The sequence below is a fragment of the Hoplias malabaricus genome, chromosome 10, assembly GCF_029633855.1.
Source record: "Hoplias malabaricus isolate fHopMal1 chromosome 10, fHopMal1.hap1, whole genome shotgun sequence".
In the NCBI taxonomy this organism is placed as follows: domain Eukaryota; kingdom Metazoa; phylum Chordata; class Actinopteri; order Characiformes; family Erythrinidae; genus Hoplias; species Hoplias malabaricus.
In genome coordinates this window covers 27,085,979-27,111,742 of record NC_089809.1, presented here as the reverse complement: position 1 = coordinate 27,111,742, position 25,764 = coordinate 27,085,979, and the positions used below count along the sequence as shown (strand labels likewise).

Genomic DNA, 25,764 nt, shown 5'->3' with positions numbered 1-25,764 from the left:
CCCCAAACCATCACTGACTGTGGAAACTTTACACTGGACCTCAAGCAACTTGGATTCTGTGCCTGTCCTCTCTTCCTCCAGACTCTGGGACCTTGATTTCCAAAGGAAAGAGACGCTTCTGACACTGTCTCTTGTTCAAGAGTGGCTTGTAACAAAGAATGCGATGCTGAAACCCAATGTCTTGCATACGTCTGTGTGGTGGTTCTTGAAGCACTGACTCCAGCTGCAGTCCAGTCTTTGTGAATCTCCCCTACATTTTTGAATGGGTTTTATGTCACAGTCCTCTCCAGGGTGTGGTTATCCCTATCACTTGTATTATCATTGTATATATCACTTGCACATCTTTTCCTTCCCTTTGCCTCTCTATTAATGTGTTTGGACACAGAGCTCTGTGAACAGCCAGCCTCTTTAGCAATGACCTTTCATGTCTTGCTCTGCTTGTGTAAGGTGTCAATGGTCGTCTTTTGGACAACTGTCAAGTCAGCAGTCTTCTCCATGATAGTGTAGCCTACAGAACTAGACTGAGAGACCATTTAAAGGCATTTGCAGGTGTTTTGAGTTAATTAGCTGATTAGAGTGTGGCACCAGGTGGCTTCAGTATTGAACCTTTTCACAATATTCTAATTTTCTGAGAAACTGAGCCCTGTGAAGGACTGGCGCCCCCTCCAAGGTGTATTCCCGCCTTGCGCCTTATCCAGTTCAGGGTCAAGGTGGGTCCAGAGCCTACCTGGAATCATTGGGCACAATGCAGGAATACACCCTGGAGGGGGCGCCAGTCCTTCACAGGGCAACACACACACACACACACACACACACATTCACTCACACCTATGGACACTTTTGAGTTGCCAATCCACCTACCAACGTGTGTTTTTGGACTGTGGGAGGAAACCGGAGCACCTGGAGGAAACCCATGCTGACACAGGGAGAACACACCAACTCCTCACAGACAGTCACCTGGAGCGGGAATTAAAAGAAATAAACACTTGAAATATATCAGTCTGTGTGTAATGAATGAGTATAATATATAAGTTTCACTTTTTCAATGGAATTACTGAAATTAGTCATTTTTTTCATAATATTCTAATTTAATGACCAGCACCTGCAGTGTAAATGAAGCACATATTATGCCCCTTTATCCACATGTTAACCACACGTTCCCTAGGGTCCTAATTAAATGTCCATGACCTGATTTGATCCAAATACTTCAAGGATCAAACACCACAGCACATTCCTCCTAATATCTAAACAGCCTTTTTCAGAATGTCAGATTCCAGAGACTGTTAAGAACAAGTCTCTGTTTATTCCAAACAAAAGTAGAATCACATGGTTCTCTTTCTTTCTCTCTGCTCATTGTATGTTTTTTTTTTTTTTTTTTTGCTTTAACATAAATGCAGGTTCAGCACTGTGAGCTGCATACTGTCTACATAAGACAATAAGAAATAAACATGTATTTATTCAACCTTTAATATAACCAGGCACGTCCTTAAAAACAAATTCTTATTTAGCAGACTGGCAGCTGTATTTTTTGGTATAATGTATCCTCTTTAAATTTAAGCACATTTTCCACATCTCATCTAAGTGTACCATTTCTCAGATAAGATGTTCTGTTATGACAGTGATATATTGTTGAAAGGAGGAGGTCTGTATAATGTGGCAAGGTCAACTTGAAGTTAAGGGACTGTAGTAGAATTTAAAAAATATTGTAAAGCAGGCAATACTCCACTGAGGATAAAGACTGTGGGAGGTGAGATGTGGAGGGTTTTATTTCTGTGAAATGTAGGTCATATTTTCACACTGCCGGGCCTAGAGCAAACACTTGTCCTCAATCTCTCACTCAGGTGAGCTTTCCTTTCCAGCCCAGAGCACTGCAAAGTCACCTTCCACTGCCAGGTAGCCCAACAGGAACTGTAGCAGCTATTTTAGACCAGAAAGAGCACTGCTGTCTGCTAGAGGGCCAAGGCACTGATTTAGCTCTGAGAGAGGACTGAGCCAATGTCACTGCACACAGATACACAGCATTACACGCATAAGTCCGCAGAGTTTCACCAGTGGGGTTCTTCTGTTCCTTCCTCATGATTACACCTTAAGAGGAAAAGGATGCAGATTCAGGTAAATGAGACAAGAAACACTTGTTTATACCTCAGTTTCCAGTTGTTTTCTTTCCAAACGAGCTTACCTTCGATACAGCACTGAACAAACGCATTTGCCAGGTCTGTGAATTGCGTAAGGCTATTTAGCTTAGCATCTTACTTATTTGACAAATGCTCTTATCCAGACCAACCTACAGGAGTATTGTCAGGGGTCTTGCCCAAGGACAGTTACTGGTATTGTGAAGTGTTCATGTCTGAGCTGGAACCACAGCTTGCTGTGTGGAAATCAAGGGTGTTCTCCAGCAGCAACAGACTGAATATAATGAAGTGAATTTCTTCCTACGCAGGGGCTGGAAGGTACCTGTAAACACTGGGATCTAATTTCTCAGTATTGCGGCTTTAGTGAGAATGATTATATTACTAATGTGTTTCGCACCTCCATTTAATCTGTCTTAAAAAAACAAGTGACAGGGAGTGACAGAAGCACTTATGATTTCCTCAAGAAATAGTGAAAGAGAAATAATGTTGATAGATCTGGTATTTTCGTTCAACAAATCCTAGTGGATGGCTCATTTTCCCTGCCATTTGAAAGATGTTAGTTGCTGGGCTACTTTACATTTTTGAGTTTGAGTTAAACTTCTGGTTAAAGCTGACACATTTGAAGGCACACAATCTTGCTCTGTACCTGGAACTTGACATTCAGTCAACCCTGATGCTGGCAGACATTTTTTTTTTTTAAATAGCCGTAGTGTAAAAAAAAATCCACAATCTGTTTTGGATAAATGCTGTGGTGTCTCCTAGAGTTATGTGTCAATGAGGAATTAAATGAACACTAAGTAGTGATTTACAGATTTGAAATCATTCAAGAGCCACTGACCTGTAATAGGGAGAATAGAGTCTCTGTTACTGCTACTCTTGTGCACAGCACTGCAGACATTGCACTATGTAACGTTTTGAGGAGGATATGACACCAGAACCCACCCCCAAGCTTTTTAGGGGATTACTGATAATGATTCAGATGCACAGCAAATTCACCAGTGTTAAATCAACACTATTAGTGTAAACTTAACATTTAGTGTTAAATTATTACACTAACAATGTTAATTAATTAATAGTGTTGATTTAACACTGGTGAGTTTACTGTGTATGATAAATCTGAGGTGTTATGTTGTATTCACCTTATTTACACATTCTCTACAATGAGGTTTACAACTAAGTGTTTACATCAGTACCATCAGTTACCTCAAAGACATTTCAGACCAGTTTCTGTCTTGTTTCGCTTCTTACAGCAGGAACTTGGTCTGCATTTGAGACCAGCGTTTAGAGGGGCACTGTTGACTTGGCGGACATCAGGACCTCGCAGACGCCGTTCGCGACGCGGATCATATTTTAGATCAGAGTCAGACTGTGACATTTTCGGACACGAGACCAGCTCTGTGGGTTCTGCTCAGAGTCTGATACCTCTGGATCCTAAACGCACTGCACACAATGTGATTCCAGCCCGGGTGTACTGCCTGGACTTGTAGGAGTAGTTTGTAAGGCTGTCCACTGCTGACCATGGATCCAGTGTCTTTCTCGAAGAGCTCGAACTTGTCGGAGGTCGAGCACGCGCCGTGTATCGAGTGGCAGGAGACCCCCGAGGGCGCCGTGTTCCACTTGGGGCACATTCTGTTGGTGCTGGGCTTCATGGGCGGCAGTGGTTTCTACGGTCAGTTGTACATGTTCAGTTTCCTCGCGCTGGGATTCCTCTGCTGCTCTCTCCACGCGTGGTCGGCGGACTGCGCGGCGGGCGCGTCCGCGTGGCCGTGCGCGCTCTCGGTGCTGTGCGCCGCGCAGGCGCTGCATGTGGCTCACCGCGCGCGCAGCGGTGTTTTCTGCGCGGAGCTGCAGGAGCTGTACGCGCGCTTGTTCCGCAGGCTGGGGGTCTCGCTCGCGCAGTATGGGGAGATAATGGCGTGCACCGAGGGCCAGATCCTAACCATGGAGAAGGATCACTTTTTCGCCATCGAGGGCAAGACCCCCATCGACAAACTGTCCGTGCTCCTGTCCGGCAGGTGAGTTGAGACCACTCTATGGCCAAAGGTTTATGGACACCTACTCATTTATCCTTCTTTCTGGAGTTCAGAATACTGGATAATAGGTGTTTGACCCCACTTTGCCCCATGCTGGACCATGTCTGTGAGGATCGGACTGCATCCAGCCTCTTAAGCACTAATGAGGTCAGGTACTGATGTTGGATGCTTAGTTCGGGTTCACAAACGGAATTCCGACCCTTCCCAAAGGTATTGGAGCGCCATTATTCTTAGGAACACAGTTCCACTCTTCCACAGACCAGTGGAGGCTTTATAGCCCTTCGGCTAAGAGCTGAGCCTGTGCTTGTTTGCAGATGCTCCAGATCATCTCATTTCACTCTGTGCTTATTATTTTGGAGATCATAGGCTGTGTCATTAACGGGCGAATATTAAAGTATGATTTCAAATGATTATTTAGGGACTACTGCAAACCAACTGTTATTCACAGTGTAGGTTTACACCAGCTCTCTTTAGTAAACTTGGAGAGGTTCCAGACCCACTGCAATCCTGATCACGCTGAAGCGATTAGGGAAGATGAATGAACGAATGAATGACTGAACTAAGGTGTATAATGAATTCTTAGAAATTCTTTATATTTCCAAGAAAAGATTCTTAAAAATAGATAAGCCTTTTATAGCAACGCTATTTAAATACTACTTAAACAATCAAATAAGTATTTATGCATTCCGGTGGTTCATTACGTTTGCACTGAACCATTACTTTTACCATATAATCCTTGAAAATGTGGTTGTATGTACGGTGGCCGAGAGGGACAAACTTAAAAACACTTTTACAAGCTGTAAAACACTTTTACACACGGCCAAAACTCTTTTACCAGCCCCAAACACTTTTCCAACTGCCAAAACAATTTTATCAGCCCAACGCACTTTTACAAACAACCAAAACACTTTACAAACAGGAAGTTGCTGACAACTTTGTCTGACAGTTCGTCAGACAAACTGCTTCGCAGGGAAGAAGTGAATGTAGTTTGCGAGTGTAATTTCAAACCATGTTTGGTCTATAGCTAGAATTTACAGTCCACTTACTTTCGGTAACATTTACACGTCACCTTTACACGGTTTAGACGTCACCTGTGCATCTCCTTCTTCTTTCTGCTCTATTTAAAAACCCCATAGACTTCCCACATGAAAAAAAAGCTACGAATGGACTCAAAAATGGACTCAAAACTTCCCGAACTCCGTTCTGTTCTTCCCCACCAAGCAGTTTGACTGTCAAATGTCAGCAGCACTTCCTGTATATTGTGCCTACCGTTTCCGTCCGATTTGTCATTTGTAAAGTTGTTTTGGCCGTTTGTAAATGTGTTTTGGGCCGGTAAAAGTGTTTTTAACTGTGTAAATGTGTTCTTTTTTTGTACATTTTTTTGCCCTTCTCGGCCGCCATAGAGGGGTGTAACCTAAAGAACACGTCCTTGGTAACACTTCACTGAAGAGAATTATTTGATAGAAAGATACACTCTTCAAAACCGACATAGACCACAATAATTTCTAAAGAGTGAATGCCACTGAATAACTTTTTTACTCAGTTTCACACCGGAAAGCGCTATGACAATTGATGTATGCTGGAGTAATACATTATAAACTTTTCTCGACCAATGACATATACTTTTGTAAATGTACATTATATCAGTTAAAATTTGGAACAAATAATTGCTACCAAACTACTTCAGAACAGAACAACTGATCTGAGAACAGATCACAAACTGTTTTTTCCTCAGTGTTTGTTGTTGTGCAAGTGAGATTCTGGAGAAATAAAACCACTAATTAGAGAGGAAATTTTAAAAGTATTTTGTTCACAGCTAATGAAGAGTCTTGGGATTGTGGGTTTGAGGCCTGCTCCAGGTGACTGTCTGTGAGGAGTTTGGTGTGTTCTCCCCGTGTCTGTGTGGGTTTCCTCCCGCAGCCCAAAAACACACGTTGGTAGGTGGATTAGCGACTCAAAAGTGTCCATAGGTGTGAGTGTATGTTGCACTGTGAAGGATTGGCACCCCCTCCAGGGTGTGTCCCTGCCATGCCCCCTTGCTCCCACTGGACCTACCATGACCCTGAACTGGATAAGTGGTTACTGACAATGAATGAATGAATGAATGGATAGAGTCATAGTGAAAGTTCTTTGGGTGCTGAAAAAAGCACTGTGAGACAAAAACAGCTCATGTACCAGTACATTTATTGTGTATAATGTGTGTTCCGTAAACATACAGTAAATCATATTTTCAAAAAAAAAAGGTAAATATCTATAAGTATTTCATTCATTATCTGTAACCGCTTATCCAGTTGAGGGTCGCGGTGGGTCCAGAGCCTACCCGGAATCATTGGGCGCAAGGCGGGAATACACCCTGGAGGGGGCGCCAGTCCTTCACAGGGCAACACAGACACACATTTACTCACACACTCACACCTACGGACACTTTCGAGTCGCCAATCCACCTGCAACGTGTGTTTTTGGACTGTAGGAGGAAACCGGAGCACCCGGAGGAAACCCACGCGGACACAGGGAGAACACACCAACTCCTCACAGACTGTCACCCGGAGCGGGAATCGAACCCGCAACCTCCAGGTCCCTGGAGCTGTGTGACTGCGACACTACCTGCTGCGCCACCGTGCACCACCAATTATTTTTGTTTAGCACAAATAAAAAAAAAGGATTTGAAAGGGACATAAGAAAACAATACAGGTTAAAAATCTGTTCCCTAACAAAATGTATTGAAGTCCTACCCTTGATGATATCACCATGGTGACAGTAAAAGGTACAGTACCACAGTGACAGTTAAAAGGCACCACCACGGTGAATGTATGAACAGTAAAGTTAGCTGTAAAATGTATGTAGTTCTGTCCCCTCTCCAACCTCCTCAGAGTGCGGGTGTCAGTGAATGGAGAGTTCCTGCACCACATCTACCCCTTCCAGTTCCTGGATTCTCCAGAGTGGGATTCCCTCAGACCCTCGGAGGAGGGGGAGTTTCAGGTCTGCTGCCAGCTGTGTTTTCCCTCTTCACATTCCAGCTGACCTTTCCAAGCTGGACGCTAGTGATCACTTTCTCTCTCTCTCTCTCTCTCTCTCTCTCTCTCTTCCCCTTCCTGTCCCATTGTCCAGGTGACTCTGAGAGCAGACAGCCGTTGCCGGTACGTGGCGTGGAGGCGTAAGAAGCTGTATCTGCTCTTTGCGCAGCATCGTTACATTGCGCGGATCTTTGCGCTGCTCGTGCGCAATGACATTGCGGAAAAGATCTTCTCCCTGAACACGGCGGCACTGGACGAACGGGGCTTTAGATACGACCTCCGCCTGCCCAGCTTCTGCCACGGAGCACACTCCAAGAGAACAGGCGCTGTGCCCCCTCCCCGGCCCAGCAGAAACAGAAAGAGAGTGCTCAAGACAGTGGACAGCAAGTCTTAAAAACACAAGTCTCTTTTTTCAGTTCATAGCACATTTACGTGAAGTCATGTGGGAAAGTATGGGGGACACTGCATGGTCAAATGGCCAGGCTGATTTCCTAAATGTGTTAATGTTATCATTTCTGCACATTTAATAACCCAGTTACTGTTTATTTGCTGCTATTATGTCATCGAATGTGGAATCTCAGTAAATAATAATCTTTCAGTACTAAAATGTGCCAACAAGTGTTCTGTACTTCTACAATTACAGACTAGAGTCCATCGGTTACTCTGCATACTTTGTTATCCTCCTTTTACCCTACATTTCAATAGTTACAACCTCCACAAACCACATGAGCATGTCTGTTATGGATCATTCTTTTCATTGCAGTGACTCTGACATGGTGGTGGTGTGTTAGCTTGTGTTGTGCTGGTAAAAGTGGATCAGACACAGCAGGGTTGCTGGAGTTTTCAAAGCCAACAGCGTCATCCTGCTTCCACTGATGAAGGACTAGAGGACGACCAACACACACCGTGCAGCAATTGATGATCTTCTGTCCCAGACTTTACATTACTTTACAGTCCTGACTATTAAAGAACAGGGTCAAAAGGGGAATAACAAAATAGGCAGAGCAACCTGTTACAGAGTGACCTGTGTTAACAGTGGAACTGAGTGAACGGACAGTAGGTGAACAACCAAGGAGGTGGTCATCTGTGATTGGAATGTGTATAATGTGACATGGGGTGTCCAAACATTTGCATACTACTCTGTATTTATTTACATGTTCATATTGTTATTTTACACTGTTAAATGTTCTGTTTTTTTCATGCCTTCTCACGCCTTGTTTGGTTGTGATATGTTTATCTTTTCTCTATGCACAAATTCAATAGCGCTTCTGGATTTTTAACGAGGGAATGTCTCAGTCTGACTGTAGACAATAGCTCCTGCCTTTAAAACCTCCAATAAAGGCACTGCTGTAGTGTTTATGCTGCCCCTGTCTTCATTACGCACACCAGTAATGTGATCCATTGTATTTAACATACTTCCGGTGTTTTGAATGACGCTGACCATGGTGCTGATATTCACTTGGTCGACTTCCAAGACAAATACAGTAAATCATGCCCATTATCAACACGTAGTGCTGTTTGAACCGTTTTGCTCAACATCCAGCAACAATCTCTCAAATAGGCCCCTCATGCAGTTTGAGATATTGGATTTAAACTAAATGAAGATTTAATCATTTTTGTAGGAATCCTTCTGCAATGGATTGTTCATCTTCTAATATGATAAAATAAAATAATCCTTTATTCATACAGAAGGAAATTGGCATGACACCTTACAGTGCATTTCTTAGATGTAAGGAGGAAATATATCATTTAAACAACTTTAAACAAGTCCAGCTAATATAACAATGTTGCAAACTGGTTTATTGTTCAAACTGCGATGTCTGTTGTAATATTAAACTGTGTGTAGAGTTTCTCAATGTAGAATTCCTGTCACGATCATTTGCCCTAGTCAGGCCAATTAGGGCCCTCTCAGTGAGAATCAAGATTTCCGCTTGTTGTGATGTCCTTGTGGTGTTGTTAATATGATAAAAGACATATCATAAATGTAATAACTAACTTCCTAAAAATCCAGACCTACTGAATGAAAGAATAAAGATATATTTAATCACTTTTTAAAGGTGAAAGTCATGATGGTGATCAGAAACACTTTTTATAATATTCAGTAGATGTTTCCTCACCAGCTCTCCTTGCTCCTTTGCTAGTTCTCCAGTCTGTTTGCATGCTTGAAACCGAGCATGTTTACAAAGCCCCAGTATCTGTAAATCATTAAAAACGGTCCAGTCCAGGTCTTGGTCCAGTATGCTAAGCTTTACTTTTTTTTTATTTTATTATTATTATTTTTAAACTTTACATTACTTCTGTCTCTCTGCTCATAGCAGAAGGCATTTGGAGATTTTTAGAGACAACAGAGAGAACCCCAAATGGTGAAACGCACGAACCCCAGATGATTATATTGCTCTATTCCTGCTCCATATGGGTAATATTGATATATTTTTGCTGTGTTTTTATTGCTTAAGGTGAAAGTGTCTCTAAATTTGGTAGATGGCTACCTACATTACTGAAAGTGTAACAACTCAAGTTACAATTAGTATCTGTGGTAATTCTAAAAGGCATTATGGTTTTTTTTATATACAATTTTGTTCAACCGATATGAGATTTTAGGATTACTCGTTGGTCTGAGAGGCCTACTGGCTTCATACGTTTCAAGCAGATCAGTAATATATTTTGGTCCAAGGCCCTTTATAGTCAATTCTGTATTTAATCAGTAACCAGCGCAATGACCTGAGGGCCCGAGTAATGTGCTTACATCCTTTTGTTCTGGTAAGGATTTTGAATAAGATGTAGCTGTCTAATTGTGGACTAAAAGTCCAGTAAAGAGACCATTGCAGTAGTCCAACCTGCTGGAGATGAATAATTGAATTAGTTTTTCAAAAAGTCTGGTCATGGTATGTAATGTTTAACTTTGATAGGTTCTTGAGATCATAAAAGGCACACTTTATTTGGCTGTTGAAGTTCAGGTCTGTGTACGGTATTATGCAAATATTTCTGATGTGGTCTTTAGTCCTCAGAGCTCTTGTGTTTAGATGAGCAGTTCCCTCTTCCTGCCAAATAAAATCATCTGTCTTATCTGCTTAGCTGAAGAAACATTGCTTTAACCAATTATTTACTACAGAGTCAAAGGGAGTGTAGTCACCTGATGACAGAGATAAATAGATTTGAGTGTCATCTGCAGTTATGATAAGCAATTTTATTACATTTAAGGATTTGTCCTAGTGGTTTGACCTTTGTGGGACACCTCATGTTTGATGTTTGTTTATATTTGTAGTTACTGATTGTAGTAAAGTTATCTCTAAGCTCCAGATACAATCTAAATCTTAAACGAAAGAAACATATTAATTTTTTGGTCTTATTTTTTTTCTTAGAGATACCTATCTCAAAAATCAGGTTATAAACTATTCTACAGCAGATTACTAAAATATATTTCAAACAAATTTATGGTAAATCAAGAAATTGCATGCACTGTTTTTTATGTAGCCTGTGAATATGTAAATTTACATCTCTCTATCTGTGCTAGTTCTTAATATTGTGGATCAGAGCATCATTTTAGACAGACTGCAAAGCTGGGCAGGGCTTTCTGGAACAATTCTTAACAGGTTAATAATAATAATAATAATAATAATAATAATAATAACATTACACCCACTAGGCTATCTTATACACCCTGGAGGGAGCGCCAGTCCTTCACAAGGCACCACAGACACACCTACGGACACCTTTGAGTCGCCAATCCACCTACCACCTAACCCCCCCTGTATAAATACATTTGAATTCACAGAGAAAATCTCTTCAGGAGTTGCAAATATTTTGTTTGCTAATTATACACGTGTGAGTATTTTCTACAACTACAAATTTCTCATATGCTCAGGGGGTTTGCACGAAATATACCTCCATAATGTAACTAAGGTAGGAAAATGTTGTCATTGGTGGAATACTTTTAATGAACACGTTTCTAAATGAGAGAGAGAGAGAGAGAGAGAGAGAAGTAAGGACTAAGCGCCAGTGTACATTTCAATAGTGTGTAGTCTTTGAATGGCGGCGGTTTCCTCCTGGCGGCGGGAGTAGTCACTGCAGAAGAGAGAGAGGAGATACGGACGAGTGTCGCTACGCTTCTTGCCCATTTTAGTCGATGTCTGTCAGCTCGGAGGAATGCGCTACTCACACTGTGCAGCCCCCCGCTAGAGCTCACACTCACACAACCCCAGCCTCGTCTCTGACTCTTTTTCTTGTTTAACTCCAGTCAGAGGCGGGTACACACTGTGTCACGGCTCAGGACAAAGTCCGGTAAGTGTTGGCTTTTGCTGTGTTTTGGTGTCATTTGATTTGCAGCGTTTCTCTGTCGAAGACGAGGCTAAATGTTGAAAGTTTAGTGCGGTAAAGAAGGGGAGAAAATATGGGAACGTCCGCTGTATGTTCTTCTGCAAAGGCTAGGATTGTTTATATGAGGGGGTTTAAGATCCAAAACCGTGAAGTCAGAATTCAACTATTTGAATATTTGAATGTAGTCAAATATTGTCCTTTAACTTGTCATTTTCTCTACTTTGTCCACTAAGCTAACGATGTATTTGCTACATCATGGAATATCAACATTATAACTGATGTGGTGTTTAGTTTTGAAATGTACAGTTTTGAAATGTGTGAGTGCCACCAAGAGTATTTGGACTGTAAAAGCAATACTACAGATATATTCTCTTCCACACACTAACTCTTATATAATCTGCCTCACAGTTTTTTTCTCAAATCTGTTACTGTGCTTTCACTAGTTTTTCCATTCGTTCCTCTCTAGTCTCTGCCTCTAATAATGTCAGCCACACCAGAGCTAAACAATCTTATCTACACGACCATGGCTCCACTGGTCTCCAGTGTGCCCACTGTCTATGGTCTATCCGAGATAACGCCAAACGTGACAAGCTGCCAGGAGTGGGAAAAAGTTCATCATCTGCTCTTCCACCTCGGAAACCTGAGTTTACTTGTGGGTTTGCTCATTCCCACCACAGTGGGCCTGCACATGATCCTCCTCAGACTTCTACTGATGACAGGTCAGACTCAACGCCCTCTGCTGGCCACCACAAACAAAGACTGTAACTCAGGGATATACTGTTGACATGTCCTTGGAACAGTCTTTAACATCTAGACAGTGTAGTGGTGGGAGACATACCATTCACAGTGTATAATGCTGTCAGGTTCATATCACAATTCTTTGTTTAATTTGTATTGGTGGAAAACAAAAATATTTGTGGTAAAGTCTATTTCTCAGATTGTTTGTTTAATGGAAATGTGGTTTCTGTACGTTTAAACTTAACCATGTGAGACATTCCCATTTGATGAAAGGAAGAGATCACACATAAACAGTCCACATAATCCAAGCAACAAAACAAATATATAAGGCAGAAAATTTGTAGTCACCTATTATAAGGTGATTTCAATTATTTTAAAGAGTTGTGCATGTAGGCTACAATGTCCTTTAACACTCTGGAGCATCGGCAAACCAGCTTAACTTACCATACAACATCACTAATGTTTCTATGGCTGAATGCCATCAAAACCTTCCAAATCAGTGTACAGCCATTTTGTATGTTAAAGGAACATCCACCAATGTGTGGAACTGCAGTTCTCTCTGGTTTGTTCACGTTCAGAAGCTCCACATCTTTTAAGGTGGAACAGTAAATTTGAAGAGAAAAATGACTGTTGTTTGTACATTGATGAAGTTGAACTTTTCTGTAAGTTTTTATTCACTCTTTGCTCTCAGGGTTTCATAAACATATTAGAACAGTTCCCAGGCCACAAAAAGCCTGGAGAGCTAGCACATGGTGAGAAAACATCTTCTGAATTTTATAAAAAGTGTTTTTTGATTACAATTGTGAACATCGCATTTAAAGCAGGAGTTAAACATTTTATATTTTAGCAATTCTAATAGATGTTTAGGAATTTTTAGTAACTTAAGTTTTTATGTCATATGCATTTTTTGACTATAATTTTGCTCCAAAAACACGTATCTGTTTTTTTTTTTTTTTTTTTTTTAGTGTACTACATCATTTGGACACAGTAGCTGTCCTTCAAACTCTGTGAAAATTTAATGATGAATGGACCAATAGAAATGCTCCAAAATGACTAGTTACTTGGAGTAAAACCTTCTGACTCCCATTTAAATCTGTTTATATATTTATCATATCTGTTTCCCTCCAGTTCAAGAGAGAGACTCTTTCTTCCTGGTGAAGGAGTTTAGTCAACTTGTGGTCATGTTCATAAGAGATGGGAGGAGGGATTGTGAGATTGACCACAGTTTTGGTTGTTGCTGTGGTAATGTGGTTGTTATATTGGACCGTTGGGTTGAAGAGGGTGCTTTAAAGCAAAACTCAATTTTGCAGGTTTTTCTCAATTTGCTAAATCCCCACTTTCACCAATAGTCTTGAGTTTGGAATAATAACAAAAAAACATGAGAGCAAAAACCAGAGGATGAATTGAGATTTCTGAATCAGATATCTATGCTCATTTCACAATATGGTGATTTTTACTGGTTTAAAAAGGAGAACTTGAGTCAGTGCAGCGCTCTGGAAGCTGGCTTTGTTTTGGTTACAGAAACAGGTTATTGGTAACTTTGCAACGTTTTGCATAGCACAAGCAGGATCACACACAGGAATTGCTATGAATACAGAAAGGATCCTGCAAAAGAATATTCTTGCCTGCCTAAGTTGACGGTGTGTGTACAAAGTGGTGGAAAGTTCCTGATAAATTTCCAGTAAATTAAATTTCCAGGAACTTTCCATGGGAACTGAAAATATTCCAAAATGTAAACTTTCCATGGAAATTTTTTAGAACTTTGGGAATTTATTGGAATTAATAGGAAATATTGGATAATTTATAGGATCTATATCATACACTATCATAAATGAACTTTTTTTTGAAGGCATAGCAATACAAATAATAACAATGACACATTTGATATACATGGCATTTTTCTGTTAAATTAAATGACAAAGTGTAAAATCACTAAAGCTAATTGTCTTCAAAATGTTAAATAAATAATTAATATGTATTAATTCTTGGTTACAGAAACTCATTGAGGCAAAAAATACAGGTAGCTAGCCTGTGCTAGCCTTGGTAAGCTAACCTCTTGCTAGACTGCTAGCCTTGGTAAACTAGTCTCTTAATTGCTCATTAAGCTTTTCTGATTTACCAGATAGCAAGCAGCTGTGAGATTACACCTTGATTTAATAGTTGCTTAGAGGTTTCAAAGCTATTACTGTCAATAAATATATGAACCTTGTCAAAACTTACCTGACTTTAGGTAGTCCTGGTCCAAATGATTGCTTTCAGTAGGTGAGTGTCAGGTTTCTAGAAATTATCTGGACATGTGCTGTACATGTAATGGAGGAATGAACAGTGCAGGGGGTGTGGTCTCAGTAGCCCTTCAGTGTGTAATGTGCCATGTGCCTGGGATTGAGGAACAGCTTTGCTACTCAACTGTTTTGGTATCATATCTAATTATTTTAGCCAAGATTATGCTTCAGTATATTTTTTATCAGCTATATGTAAGTTTCTCATGTTTAGCTTTGAATATTCCCATTAATTCCCATGGTAAATTTCCCAACTTTGAAAATTCACATAATTTTCCAACTCTTAACAATGTGTGTGATATGGATAGTGCAATTGAATAAATTCCAGTGGAAGAAGAAACTCTTTATTTTAGCCTTAACCAATGATTCAAGCAATTGATATAAATAGAGATCTGACATAGAAATGTCAGAGGTCCTTAGAATCAATCTCAAATGTGAAATATGTGAACTCCTTTAAGTAAAGGTGAAACCGTTGAATTTCTTGAGGCAAACATATTAGTTACATAGTAGTTTCGGGAAAATTAAACATTTTTACAAAACAGTAAATCTTGTTTTTATAAATGAATAATAAGCCTGAGATCCAAGGGGTTTAGGGTTGTAAGTATTAAATGTTCAGCATTGGCATTGACAGTAAAATATGTTCTGTATATCTCCTTCAATATATATTAAGATTGAAAAATATACTTCTGATGTCTTTTAATCTTCACAGGCTGCTCTCTATTTATAACCTGGACCACCCTGTTCAGGTGTACATTGGATGTGTTGGTGTGGAATTCTGTTTTCCTCCTCGTCAATTTCATGCATTTCTTCTTCTTGCTGTACAAGCGAAGACCTGTGAGTACTGAATGTTAATGTACACTGTGTGATGTGATTTTTTTAAAACTGCAGTAAAGACCTTGTCCTCTGAATTGCTATTTTACCAACAGAGTGGATTTGTGGCATATTTTCAGCACCGTATTCATAGATTGAACTGTAGATGAAAGAGTTGAAATGACAAACAACATGTTTTACAGCTATAATGGCTTTATTTACACTCTCATTCTTGGCCCAAGACAGAATATGAAAGATTATCTGAAAGGAGCTACCTTTAAAAATAATGAGGCTTCAAGAAATGACAAGAACAAATGAATAAGAAAATGTTATAGCTAGAAAAAGTGTTATTAATGGGAGTTCCCACTAAAACCATTTTCTCAGTCTTCAGGGAGCCAAAGGTTATTGTTGAAGCCAAACTACAGCTTCGGTGGCTGACAGAATGAGACCACACCATCCCTATTAGCTCCAGAGAACCTCGTATTTGATACCTTAGGGCCTCTCAGTTTAGTTACAGTCCACTCTGCGACTTGATTCCTTGCTAATTCCAACTTCCAACTAATTCCAACGTCTTCAGCTCTACAGGGGGTTAAATCTGGAGACATGTCTGTGTTTAATTGTGGAAGAGAAATGTGATTGGTGTTCCCAATCAGTGTTGGGAACTGGGCTCACAAAAACTGAAGTTTTATTTTAGTAGTGATACCTATACAGACAACAACAACTATTCTATTAATCTGGTTTATTGGTTTATTTAGTAATGCAGACTCTATTTAGTCTCACACAACTCTTCAATGTTTAAAAATAACTATAATACACACACACACACACACACACACACACACATATATATATATATATATATATATATATATATATATATATATATATATATATATATATATCTTTTAAATAAGGTCTTATTCAATGTGTTCTGAAATTAAATTAACATAAAAATCTGAATGAACAATTTAGCAAATATCGAAAATTGGTTATACATTGTAAATTATCTAGAATTATTTATTGTGATATAATGAAAAAGTGCTGAAATATGTTACACCTTAGGAAATGTGTTAAATATGGCTCTGCCGGGCACCTGTGGTTATTTGATTTGCTAGAACAAAAGAAATAATGTATACAAAAATACCCATCCAATGTGCCCAGTCCCCAATGAAACGCCTGACTCCAGTTCAACAGAAAGGAGTTATAGTGTCACCTAAAAACTGAGGCTAATCTTTGTGTTCTAGCACTTTGTAAAAGCAGGACAGGACAGACCGCTGGGACTGTTCTTCAGGCCGGGCTCTCTGTGTCCTTCACACGCTGCTGAACCCTCCTTTACTGCCTTTTTTTCAAATAAATGTTCTCTTTCTTAAAGATTTCACATCCTACTGAGATCAGTTCTGATGGTCCTTTTTGTTTAACCTCAGATTAAGATTGACCGTGAGCTGAGGTCATTGTACAAACGGATGTTTGAGCCACTGCACGTGCGGGAAGCTCTGTTTCAGAGACTGACCAGTCAATTTTGCACGATCCAGACCTTAAAGAAAGGTCAAGTGTACGCAGCCGAGGATAAAACCTCAGTGGATGAGCGCCTCAGCATTCTCCTGAAAGGAAAGTATGTGACTCAGCATTTTCACTAGAAAGACACAAATCATTTTCATCTGTAGCTCTATAGCACAATGTTTTCTAACCCTGCAGCTAGATAATGAGTGTTTTAAATGCCATGACTTTGTTCTTACATGGCATTTGACAACTTTCCAGCAGTTAAATGTGTAAATATAGGATGTTGCTTTTTACATGATATACTCTTTTTTAGCTAATTTCTTATTCTGTGGCCTATTTAAAATGTACAGTACTGTGCAGAAGTCACAGACCATGACTTTTCTTTCAGTTTTTAAAAAAATCTGAATTGCTTTTTTCCACACCTTCACAGTTCAGAAGTTGCTTGCATTCTCTGGTTCCTCACTATCCAAATATTCCCAGTTACACATCCACATTACCACACTACGTCCCAGATTTTCAGGTGTTCTTATGCAAACTGTATTATGTTTTTCAGCTTTTAATTTTTCCTGTTGGTAATTTCTTGATAGATCAGGCAATGAATGAATGGATGAATGAGTGAATTGCTTCATTGCATTCTGACCAATAGATTTTATTTTTCTTTTTTTCTCAGTGAAAGGAATGACCTATCACTTCTAGATGAAAGTTTATGTATATGTAGTGTATATCTGATGTTGACATTAATCTACATCTTATAATCTTTGTTATTCTATTACATTCATTCATTCATTCATTAATTATCTGTAAACGCTTATCCAGTTCAGGGTCGCGGTGGGTCCAGAGCCTACCTGGAATCATTGGGCGCAAGGCGGGAATACACCCTGGAGGGAGCGCCAGTCCTTCACAGGGCAACACAGACACACACACATTCACTCACACACAGACACCTACGGACACTTTTTTTAAGTCGCCAATCCACCTACCAGCGTGTGTTTTTGGTGTTTTTGGACTGTGGGAGGAAACCGGAGCACCCGGAGGAAACCCACACGGACACGGGGAGAACACTGCTCACAGACAGTCACCCGGAGCGGGAATCGAACCCAGATCCTCCAGGTCCCTGGAGCTGTGTGACTGTGACACTACCTGCTGCACCACCGTGCCGCCTATTCTATTACATGCTTATGTTATATGTAATAATGTATATGTAATATTGTATATAATACAGTTTGTTTGCATTTCCTGACTACGTCTTCTGGGTTTTTTGTAGAATGAAGGTGTCATACCGTGGCCATTTTCTTCACAATATTTACACCAATGCCTTCATAGACTCTCCAGAGTTTAGATCAACACAGATGCACAGAGGAGAAAAGTTCCAGGTAATTGGAATTAGTTATAGCTTGTGTGATAGTTATAACATTTTACTTTTATGAGATGATACAGAGCAGCTGCTGATCCTACTGGCTTCTTTGCCGCAACTGATGATGTAGAAACCTGTTGGGAAATCGGTTGGTGATGTGTAACGCTTTATCTGTAGGTCACAATCACAGCAGAGGAACATTGCAAGTTCCTGTGTTGGTCTAGAGAGCGACTGACTTATTTCCTGGAGTCTGACTCATTTCTGAATGAAGTGTTCCGTTATCTCATTGGCAAAGACATCACCAACAAACTGTACTCCCTCAATGACCCCACACTTAGTGACAAGGTAAGACCACAAAGACAGTGGAATATTGTGGAAAATTTGTCAATATATTAAAGTGTATATGTGATTTATTATAATATACAAGAGATGGTTTACATATTCACATATCATATTACCATTAAAGTAAAATATTATATGACCAAAGGTTTGTAGACATTTGTTCAACCAACATTTCTTCAGAACTGAAAGGTCTTTATAGGGAGAATCACCCTTGCTACACCAACTAGCTCTACTCTTCTGGGGAAGATTTATGTTGGATAATTTCTGTGAAGACTGGATGGTGTTCAGTCACAGGTGCATTAGTGCGGGCCACCAGTCCAGTGACTAGAGTTACCCTGCTCCCCAGCCCAATACTGAAAGATTACAAAGATTGGCTTCAGGCATGATGACCTTAAACTGTTTCTTTCTGGTTTTTGTATAGAACTTTTAGAAGCATCCTGTGTGTGCGCAGAACATCTATGTCTGTATTGTTATCAGGAAAATACAAATTAATTGATATTTTAACTAAAGGAGCAATTTTGTAATACTGACAGCCAGAGTTTAAAATGGTTGCTGCAGTCCAACCTTCCCCTCTTCACCAGACGTGAATGTCACAAGCTGCCAAGTTGAGGACCAAACCTACAGAAATGATCACAAGACAGGTTTAAGAGCTGTGTCAACTGCAAGCAACAACACGTCCTACCCTGTATAATAATAGTGTGCTAGTGTGTATATTTGTAATATTTTTATTGTTTGCACACTATAAACCAGGTCATGTGGATTTTATATAACTCAGTGTAAGCTAAATACACAGCTGGCTACGTTAGCAAAGGTTAAGTAGATTATACCAAAATAAAAGCCCACTGCTCCAGACCCACAACTAGTGGTTACAGACAATGAATGAATGCTCCAAAAATACTCACTCTGCATTTGGTTTAACGTATGAATTATTTTACCTTTGTTTCAACTATTAGCCTACTGTTCTTTCTAATTGCAGCCAATGTGACTTACATCTCGCTATGAAAAATGCCTTAATCGACCTATTTACACAAAAAAGTGTACATCATTTCAGTAAAATTATTTGACATATGCTAGTGAAATTTCACCGTATCCATTGATTCAGTCACAAATTTGAATGAACTTAGCACTAGGCAGGATCAAGTTATATAATTCAAATATTTGCTATCTTGATAAGCCAACTCCACATGTATCAATTTGTATGAATTTGAGTACTCGAATGTTGAAATAAAAAAGTAAATAAACCCAACCCTAGTAGTAGTTGAGGTACTTGAAGCTTACTACACCACAGCATCCATTCATAGTTGTGTTTGCCTCCAAGCTATCTCCCTTTTCAAATGCAGCACCCATATTTACTGTCATTTTAATCTGTCACTGGATCATGGAACCATTGAAAAGATGCTGAGGTTTTTTGGTTTGGTAGAATCCGACATCATCTCTGTTTTCATGACTGCAGCACACTGTGTTTGTCTGCTATTCTGTTTCATACCTGGCAACCCGGGGTAGGGAAACAATACTGGGAATAGGGCAGAGGGTGGGATCACAAGCCAAAATGTAAACAGAATTCTTCTCCAGAACAGGCAGTTCTCAAAGAAGAACATTATGACCATATCACTTTTGTCAGAAATGCCAGCGCTTCAACTTAGTGTGTTTCCTTAATCTCTGATCTATTAGTTACAAGGTGTTGTGGAACATATACATTTATTCCACTCTCTTCTATTTTCAGTATATCAATTAGTGTTTAGGGATGACAGTAATGTGATCCAGATCATTTTATTACTAGGAAATTATGATAGTGTTAATGGGTAGGATATGGGTGTAGATGATGTCTGTGACTAACCAAGATGTTGATGATGGTGATAATGATGATGATGATGGTGATGGTGGTTGAATCGCAGGCAGTTAAGAAGATGGAAAGGCAGCCAAGTCTGTGCTCCCAGCTGTCCATGATGCAGATGAGGAACAGCATGGCCAGTACCAGTGACACAGATGACGTGCTCAATCAGATTCTGAGAGGGGGATCGGGTAGCTCATCACAGCGTAAGTTTCACTAGCACCCTGTTATAATGCCTGTGCCGTTAACCCTACAAACACAACTTATTACTGTGCATAGTTACACTCTGTGCATTAACAATAGACCAAGTTCAAGAAAGTTGTGATATATTCTACCTCCATCTCTTGCTCTCTGATTTTCCCTGTCTTCATTTCAGCCTGCATTCATATAACCTCATCTCCACCACTCCAATCATCTCTTCCAGTGTTCTGAATTGTCATAAACCAAATGCCTTCTGCCCTACTCCTTCCATATGCGCTCATAATGTTGTGCTAGTGTTTCTCTGATATTATTTCCTCCTGTCCCTCCTCTAGCTGTGACCTCAGATCGTGCTTGATGAGGCTGTAAGATGTTTTATTTTCTTTCCCCGACCCCAAAATCATTCCAAACATCATGTCAAACATAACCAAATCACTGTATGAATTTTACTATGAATCCCTAACACTCTTCCAGTGTTCTTACAGTGTGTCTTCACTCATAACCTGACCTGTTATAGAGTCCTCCATTAACATCAAAATGGATTGGTTTGTGTGATTCTGAATCAGCTGTCAGAAACACACATTCTTTTTAATCAACTCAAGACTGTATTAAACATCTTCAACATGTTGCATCTAAATGATAGTTTAAGGGGTATAGATATATTGCAAGTTTCATTTATGTGTCTGTACTACAGCTGGGTATCATCCAAAAGTTTGTTATTTTGTTACCAGAATGATACTTGGCTTAGGCACCTATACTTCTTGGATTTACACAGATCAGAACCTTGTATCTCATTATTGTATGTTTTTTTTTTACTTTATTTCCTAATGAATAGATTCCGAAATGATACAAACGTTTATACAGGTCTTTTCAATGGGACATATGAAAAAAATTACATTTATTTGGGTATCTGGAACAACCCACAAGCTGAAATAAGACCACCCAACCAGTAAATTGTTGCATGCATAAGTCAGAAAATATAGGATAAAAAGGGGTTCTGATTTTATTCTACATTTTAAGTAAAATTCAGGTGCGTTTATAGACTACTCATCGGTGTCTCTCCAATCAGAGCACTGGACCTAGTTACTCTGCGTTTAGGTTGCTTCCATATGGCAGATAGGTGCGGAATTACGTGACTAGCTTGGTAGTGTTATTTTAAAAGGACAGTACATGAACACACAGTAGGGACATAACAGAATATAAATAATAAACGTAATCGACATAGACAAGATTATGTCGATTAGAAGAACTGAATTTCGATTAATTTTTGATTAAACTCCCAGCCCTAGCTGGACCCATGTTTTGCAGTGAATAGGCAAAGACAAGGTTAAACCAAGCAAAACAAACACAACATGTAGTAATTAAATATGGCAAATATGAGAAAAGAGATGAAAGAAAACCAAAAGAACATAACTACAAACCCAAGCCTCTGCTTCTCACATCTGGGGCTCCTGTGCCGATCGCCTCTGCAGGTCATTCTCATTTAAAATAATGAAAAGTGCTGAAACACCTTGTTATGAACAGAGCTGTGTAGACAGGTTGAGAATGAGGTTGTGTAATCCTTGTGGTATTTTGACCAAAGCATATCACAGACCCCATATTAACTTGGAAAAAGTGCTACAATATTAACTCCCATGAAAAGGTAAAAATGCTTAGTCCTTCGTTTTAGTAATTCGCAAGATACAAGGTTTTGGTCCAACTGCAATAAAATATTTATAATCCCAATATATTTCTCTAATAACCCTGGTCATATCAAATAATTGATAGGTCTAAGGATCTGAGGCCATCCAATCAAGACCTTGGATCAAGGTTCGAGGCCAGGATTTTAAAATGACCCGCTGGGGTTATTCTACATCTGCAACTGCTAAAGCACCTGAGGGGTTATTGTAAAATCCCAGTCTGGAACCCGAATCAAAGGTCCGGATCTGATTACCTCTGGACTAGACGTTTGAATGCTGAATGTAATGTGCCTTCATTCCAATTCACATGCTGTACGTGTATTAGATTTTATTTTTCAACCACTGAGAATAATGTCACAGAGTGTATTTACAAATGCAACTTCTGAGTTTGGAAAATTGTTAAAAAAAATTGTAACTTCAGCATAAACTGATTTATAGTTCAGCCCTACTCTGTAATACTGAGGCAATTTTGTCCACAGCAAAATATATCTAATGTGGAGAATTTTGATACTCAGACCTAATCATCACTGTTTCTCCTCTAACAGTGGATATTACAGGAACAATATATCACATAGCAGTTGAATGCTGACACATTGCACTTCCGATATGTTTAAAATACAGTGGGGAAACCTCAGTGTGACGTGAATGAAGATCATCCTACTTTTGTTGATGAGATTTATTTGGGAGCTGTCACATGCTTTTATGCGTCAGAACATCTGAGACTAGTTGGAATGTTCACAGTGTGTATACACACACACACACACACACACACGCACACAGTTCAGTATAGAGGAAATTATGCCATAGTAACTACTGAGGTGTCTATAAAATGATGTAAAACAGCAGCTGATCACTTTTGAAGACAACACTCCCCACTTTCACCACATCCACCTTCTTCTCTCCAAAATCTCAGTAAATCCTACTGTGTTTCCAAAAGAAGGCCTGTTTATTTCATAAGACATATGGGGCTGGTCTCAGAGACAGGGATTAAGCTAGGTCCTGGACATTGTCCTCCTTTCAGTGGACTTTCAATTGAATCAGAATTCAAAACGTAGTCCAGGACTATGATTAACCCTTGATGGGGAAACCATCCCATATTCGAAAAATATTATCATTTTGATTTGCTAATCTGACTGCATGTGTTTGACATAACCAGGTTTTTGTTGTTGTTGTTGTAATCCTTAGAAGCACATACAATAATTTGTCACTTTTTTCACCAAACCTTTTGTTTGCAGAACAAAAACCAACGGGTAAGACCACAACAATGAAGCCGATAGAAGAAACAATGGAAGATGATGTTTTTGAAGCTGAATTGCCTTCAGTCTCTAAACCCATTACTAGAACCCCAGAGGAGGTGTAGTATCACACTCTGTATCAGCTGATATTTTGTGGACCGTGGTGTGAAGACAATGTTGACTGCTAGTCGCCTCTAAAATGCCACCCTATCTATTCAGGAATGTAGAATACATAGAATGTCTCAACTGAGATTAGGTCATGAAGTCAAAATTTCATCTTTTTGAGAAAAGATAAATGTAGAAACCTGCTATTTCTCTTTACTAAGATTTTCTAAATATATTAATGTATTGGCTTGTCAGAAATATATTTACATTTAGCATTTGTTGTTTTCTTTTGTATAGATAGTCTCAGCATCATCTACTTGAAAGTGTAAAAGCATTGTCCATGATTTTACAGATTTGTTTGGATGGCAGGCTTGTATTGATTTTTATAAGGATATTTACGTATGCATGTCTGTCCAGTTGGTAATTAGATATGGAACGAAAGTGTTTTTTTCCTGATTCAGTATTCTTAGCCCAAATTTTCAGTTAGACGTCAGTTATTAAATTGGTGAAACATTTTACTGTTGCTGGGGCATTTGTATAAAAGTGTTCACAATCAAGTAGTTTCTTTTCTTTGGTTTGTTTGTTATATGTGTTAAGGATATGTAACTTATGTGTTTTAAGAAAAAATAAACACTTTTCACAATAATTTAAATGTTTCTTTATAGACCTTGTCACTATATCATTATAAATGATGCTGTAATTATATTGATGATGAATTAATGATTGCTGATGGTCACAAAATATTGTCTTATTTAAACAAACACTGGGTAGTAATTTTGTCTTAAATTACAGCATCAAAATAATTGTGATGATTCACCAACCTGTAGAGAATAGAGCCTCTGTCAATGCGGCACGGGGCTCAGCCCTGCAGAAACTGCACTATGTAACTTCTAGAGGAGGGCCGGGACAGTCCTGTAGAAATGAATTACACTTTTCAACAGTAGTGGGAGCCAGGAGCAAACATATCAAATCTTACCTACTGTTCCTTTAAGATTAAAAACCAGTCACTGTGGCAGTATCTGGAAAAATAGAAATCAAATCAAACTTATTTGGCCCAACATAAGCTGCTTAACATTGTATAGTGAGTGTATATCGCTAAGAAAACTTTCAAATGCATTCTGAGCACAAACTGTCATGACCTATGTTCTATTGAACAGAAACGATGGTCAAATAATTACACAAACAACACAATTATTATGATTGTAAATTTATAACACTATATTTCCATCAAAACCTTTGAAATCAGCTGAGAACATCATAAAAAATGTAAATGCTGGCAATAAATTGTCAAAGTAAACCAGTGCTTCATTCACATTTAACAGAATTTACAGATGTTGTGGTAATAACAAAAAAAGCTATCAAAATCTTTGGTAGGAAAAAAACCCATCAACGGTCATTCATCAGTGTTTGGCCATGTTAGGCTTCTTAGGCTTCTGTCTCATTGAGTAACACTTTCAACACCAAATCTTTTGACTGGGTTTAGGCTGAAAAATGCACACCTCAGTAGTTTTTAGATAATTGTCAATGCTGCAAGGAGAAAACCTCCTGTGTCCAACAAAAAACCATCCCATATGGAGAGAAAATATCTGGGCTTTTAGGAAATGCCTGGGTGGTCAAAATTGATTTAACAACCCTATCTGCAAAAAGCCAACCAGGAGGAACATTATATGTAAAGAAAATAAAAAAAATAAAAATAAAAAATCTGAGGTAAGTACATCTCTTGCTATCAGTATGTTTTTCCCAATCCGCAATTTCTTCAACAGCTCACTCAGTTTTTGTATTCAACAGCATATAAAGGCATTTGAATATGAATGTAACTACTACAGGGGCTGGACAATGAAACTGAAACACCTGTCATTTTAGTGTGGGAGGTTTCATGGCTAAATTGGAGCAGCCTGGTGGCCAGTCTTCATTAATTACACATTGCACCAGTAAGACCATGTGCATCCAATGGTTCAAACATTGTGTCCTGAAGGCGGTGCCGTGTATCAGGACGACAATGCAACAATACACACAGCAAGACTGGTGAAAGATTGGTTTGATGAACATGAAAGTGAAGTTGAACATCTCCCATGGCCTGCACAGTCACCAGATCTAAAGATTATTGAGCCACTTTGGGGTGTTTTGGAGGAGCGAATAAGGAAACGTTTTCCTCCACCAGCATCACGTAGTGACCTGGCCACTATCCTGATTTTAA

At 39.3% G+C, this 25,764-nt stretch overlaps 1 protein-coding gene across 4 annotated transcripts; it reads left to right on the top strand.

Moving 5' to 3' along the window:
* The first annotated feature begins 3,522 nt into the window (after positions 1–3,522).
* On the top strand, positions 3,523–24,153 carry LOC136708777 (blood vessel epicardial substance-like). 4 transcript variants are annotated; one of them, XM_066683568.1, is made up of 11 exons: positions 3,523–4,147; positions 7,036–7,144; positions 7,274–7,460; positions 7,583–7,594; positions 11,994–12,215; positions 15,223–15,347; positions 16,748–16,935; positions 18,088–18,196; positions 18,355–18,522; positions 20,415–20,556; positions 23,463–24,153. In XM_066683568.1, exons 1-11 carry the CDS (start codon positions 3,651–3,653, stop codon positions 23,585–23,587), a joined length of 1,884 nt encoding a protein of 627 aa, XP_066539665.1. In that variant the 5' UTR covers positions 3,523–3,650; the 3' UTR covers positions 23,588–24,153. The 4 variants fall into 4 exon arrangements, with proteins under 4 accessions (XP_066539665.1, XP_066539663.1, XP_066539664.1 ...); XM_066683566.1 differs by lacking the exons at positions 3,523–4,147; positions 7,036–7,144; positions 7,274–7,460; positions 7,583–7,594 and adding exons at positions 10,887–11,004; positions 11,417–11,460 and having other exon boundaries at positions 11,963–12,215; XM_066683567.1 differs by lacking the exons at positions 3,523–4,147; positions 7,036–7,144; positions 7,274–7,460; positions 7,583–7,594 and adding an exon at positions 10,930–11,004 and having other exon boundaries at positions 11,963–12,215.
* Positions 24,154–25,764: the final 1,611 nt, after the last annotated feature.